Genomic DNA, 3,925 nt, shown 5'->3' with positions numbered 1-3,925 from the left:
AAAAAAAAAAAAAATAAAAAGGAAAGACATAATAATCCACTCATGAGAGACCAGAGGCAGGAGGCAGGAGGGAGAAAGGAAGAGACAGGAGCAGCTCCCACACTTGCTCCAGGCCTGGGAGGACAGAGCAGTCAGCCCCCACCCATTATAAATAAGGAAGACGGAAGCCCTGGGCTGGGGGCCTGTCCCGGTCACCAGCAAGGTAGGTGCAAGGGGGCTGATAGAGAAGAGAAGAGAATGATAAGAATGAAATAGAAATGAGAGGTCAGGATAAGGTGTCTCTCAGCCCCCTGAGATCCAGGCACTAAGGAGGGTCTCAGGCCAGCACCTGCCTCTTGGGGGGGACCTCTGGGTGGGGTGCCAGCTGGGTCTGGGTCTGAGTCTGAGTGAGGGGCCCAGGGACAGTCAAGGGGAGAGTCTGGGCAGGCAGTGTCGCTGCAGCTGTGGCCCCAGCGGCCGTGGCTGGGCTGGGCGTGGAGTCGGACCAGTCGGAGAGGGCAGGGGGCGATGGACTGGCCCAGTGCTCCGGGGACTCAGGGGAGGGGGTCAGGTAAGGGTGCTCGCTGGGGACCCGCAGGAAGTGGGCCTTATGGGGGCTGCTGTGGGATCCAGCTGCCACATATTCCTCTCCATGTGCTGGAACAGCAAGGTACGGTGGGGGCCGCTCCTGGGGGGAAACGGGGGTCCCAGGGTTCAGCAGCTGGGGACCTGGGGCCAAGGGCAGCAGGAAGGAGGGGCCTGGAGGGGCTGGTGGAGGAAGGCGGGCCCAGTCAAGGGGTACTGCCACAGGGTTCAGCAGACCCAGGCTGAGCACACAGCCCCCCTGTGGCTGGCGCCCTAGACCCACCCGCCCAGCACCCCCAAGCTGTGCCAGAGAGACCGCTGTGGCAGTGGCAGCTGCATAGGGCCCCTCAAGGGGGAAACCCCCAGGGGAAGCAGGGGGTCCCCCAAAGGGCCGAGGGGAGTCCAGCGAGTCCACGGGCGAAAGGGTAACAGAGCTATCTGCCAGTGGCCCGGGGCAAGCCAGTGTCAGCTTCTTGCCCCGGCCCCGAGCCCCTTGAGGCCCCAGCCCTGCCTTCCCAGGGGGTCTCCGGCTCTTCTTGCCCCCTGAAGGTGCTGCCTTGAGGCCTGGGAGGAAGGCCCCAGGTGGGCATAGCAGGGGGCCCAGGCCATGGGGGCCAGGAGGGCTGCGAGGCCCGCTGGGCTGGTCCAGCAACCGCACGATGTCCTGGTGCAGCCGCTCCTGGGCCACGTCTCGCGGCAGCCGGTCCAGGTGGTCGGTGATCTCACGGTTGGCAAAGTGGTCCAGCAGCAGCTTGGCAGCCTCAAAGCTGCCTTCACGGGCAGCCAGGAACAGGGGTGTCTCCTCCTGGGGGACCAGAACTCACAGGCATCAGGGCCATGAGGGTCAAAGTCTAACTAACATCCAACGCCTTTAGTCAAGTCTTCACTTCTGATCAGGCCTAAGAGCCAAAGGTTCATGCTCTTGAGCCTGACAGATCACGGTTCAAATCCTGGGAGAACCTGGCAAGGTCATTCCTTGACACAACATCTATGGAATTCTAGGGCCTGGGTTGGGACGAAGCACACAAGACACTCACCACGGGCTTTAAATCGAAAAAGGACAAGCCCATACACTGCTACTAAGTCAATTCCAACTCACAGCGACCTCGTGTGTTTCACAGAGGAACTGCTCAATAGACTTTGATTTGACCGTAGAGCAGAACTTCCTTCCAGTACATTGCTGGATGGATTCGACCCACCAACCAACATCGCCCATGTGCACAACTAGGAACCACTGAATTCAAGGGGCCACCAAAAACCTCAGCCATCTAAATAAATAATATCTTAATGCAATCTTTTTTAAGATTCATTTTTTTAAAATTCCATGATGAACAAAAGATGGAAATCTTAAATAAAGGGTAGGCTCAAACCCCGACCCCTCTGAGCTTCACTCTTCCCATCTGTAAGATGAAGATTGAAACCACCTTGGAAGGGATTTGAAACCATGATCATAGCTGGTAAACCAGTACCATCAAATTATTTCTGACTCATGATGGTTCATTGATGCCATGATCCGAAAAATAAAAAAAAATTAAAAAAAAAACCCCGCTGCCATTAACTCCAAATCACGGTGACCCCATGGAAGCCAGTCACCAGGCCTTTCTTCCTCGTGCAGTTGGGTTAGCAACAGAGCAAAACCTGTGCTGCTCAGGGACCCTCCATGTTCACAGCAGGTACCTTTCATCAAAGATCTACTAACATACTCCACAAAAACTTAGCTCGCCAAGTCCTCTCAAGGTGCCACGAGGTGGGCACCATTGCTTCCCTGCTTCACTGGCAAGAAACTGAGATTCCAAGAAGTCGGTGAATTGCCCAACATCACACAGCGAAGACCACAGACCCTCCCCTGCTCCCTGGTCATCCTTTCTTGGCCCTAACCCCCATTCTGGAAGGTTGCCTTAGGCAAGTGGAGGCCCCTGTGACCCACCAGCTCCTGACTTCCGTCACCTGAGGGGGCTGTGCAGGTGCTGGCCCTCAGATGGGCTGCGGTGCCCGCTCACCTTGCTGTCCTGCATGTCCTTGTTGGCTCCATTTTTGAGCAGGGCCAAGGTGGCCTCCACATTGTTGACGGCAGCAGCCCAGTGTAAGGCTGATTTCCCTGGAGGGAGAGAGGAGAGGACAGGGTCAGGCCCCGGCTCATGTCCCTGCCCCCATGGCAGGATGCAGGAAACACTCAGAATGTGGTGTAGAGGAGGCTGGGGGCAGAGGAATCAGTAGGAACCAAACACTTGTGTCTGGGCATTTATATAGTGACTGTACATCCAGTCGCACCTTGCACACTGCAGCTCCTCTGTACATGTGATATACACATGTGCCAAAACAACTATGAGACAGCATCTCACCCCAGTCAGAATAGCAAAATTTAACAGAACAGCAAACAGCAAATGCTGGCAAGGTTGTGGAGAAACTGGAACACTTATTCACTGATAGTGGGAGTGCAAAATGGTACAAACCACTATTGAAGGCTATATGGCGCTTTCTCAGAAAGTTGCAAATAGAAATACCACTTGACCCAGCAATTTCAACACTAGGAACATAGCCTAAAAAAACCTGAGCTGCCACCCAAGCAGATATATGCATACCCATGTTTATTGCTACCTTATTCACAATAGCAAAGAGATGGAAGCAACCCAAGTGCCCATCAACAAACGAATGGATAGAGAAGCTCTGGTATATTCACACAATGGAATACTATGCTGCATTGAAAAACAAGGAACTCATGCAATATTATTAAAAATGGGTGACTCTGGAGCACATTTTGCTGAGTGAAATATCTCAGTCACAAAAGGACAAATACGGCATAGTGACACTGTTGTAAAATGGGACTGACATCAGGGTTGGGGGAGACTGAGAAAAATGGGATAAATAATGTATACTGCATTGAAACAGATGAGGGAGAAAAACTGTTTAAAAGGGATATGTGATTAGGTATTATTGTCACGACAGGAGTCCAGAACGAAGGCTACATAGTGGAGTGAACTTGGGGGAAGGGATTGTATAACAATGAAAGAATTTCTCTTGTACTTCTCAAGGAGAAGAGTAAATTGAGGGGAGAAGGGTGGGCAAGCAGAAAAGTGCAACAATGAATAACTGGAAATCCAAAGTCTCTGTAAACTTTCATTAAAATTAATAATAATAAAAAAATGTTTAAAATACATATACACATGTGCACACCCGTGGATGATTCTGTCCATAGGATATTGTGCATAGCTGTGAAATGAGTCTAAACATGGAGTGAGGCCGAGGGAGGATAACTGTGTATACATGCACACCTGCAGACCTGACACCCAGCACACGGCAGACTGTACATGTGAACACACATGCAGACCTGACACCCAGCACACGGCAGACTGTACATGTG

The 3,925-nt window shown here is 52.3% G+C and overlaps 1 protein-coding gene across 1 annotated transcript in view; it reads right to left on the bottom strand.

The window, feature by feature from the left end:
• Window positions 1–316: 316 nt before the first annotated feature.
• NOTCH3 (notch 3) overlaps window positions 317–3,925 on the bottom strand; it is a gene marked incomplete at its 5' end in the record, with an annotated part of 40,652 nt that continues 37,043 nt past the window's right edge. The window contains 2 exons of the mRNA XM_006898342.1: window positions 317–1,369; window positions 2,565–2,662. Coding sequence (XP_006898404.1) covers window positions 317–1,369; window positions 2,565–2,662 — 1,151 coding nt within the window. The remainder of the gene's footprint in view (window positions 1,370–2,564; window positions 2,663–3,925) is intronic.

Source organism: Elephantulus edwardii, unplaced genomic scaffold, assembly GCF_000299155.1.
Source record: "Elephantulus edwardii isolate Elephantulus edwardi_28Jun2011 unplaced genomic scaffold, EleEdw1.0 scaffold00226, whole genome shotgun sequence".
NCBI classification, from domain to species: Eukaryota; Metazoa; Chordata; class Mammalia; order Macroscelidea; family Macroscelididae; genus Elephantulus; species Elephantulus edwardii.
This window is presented reverse-complemented; position numbering and strand designations above follow the sequence as displayed.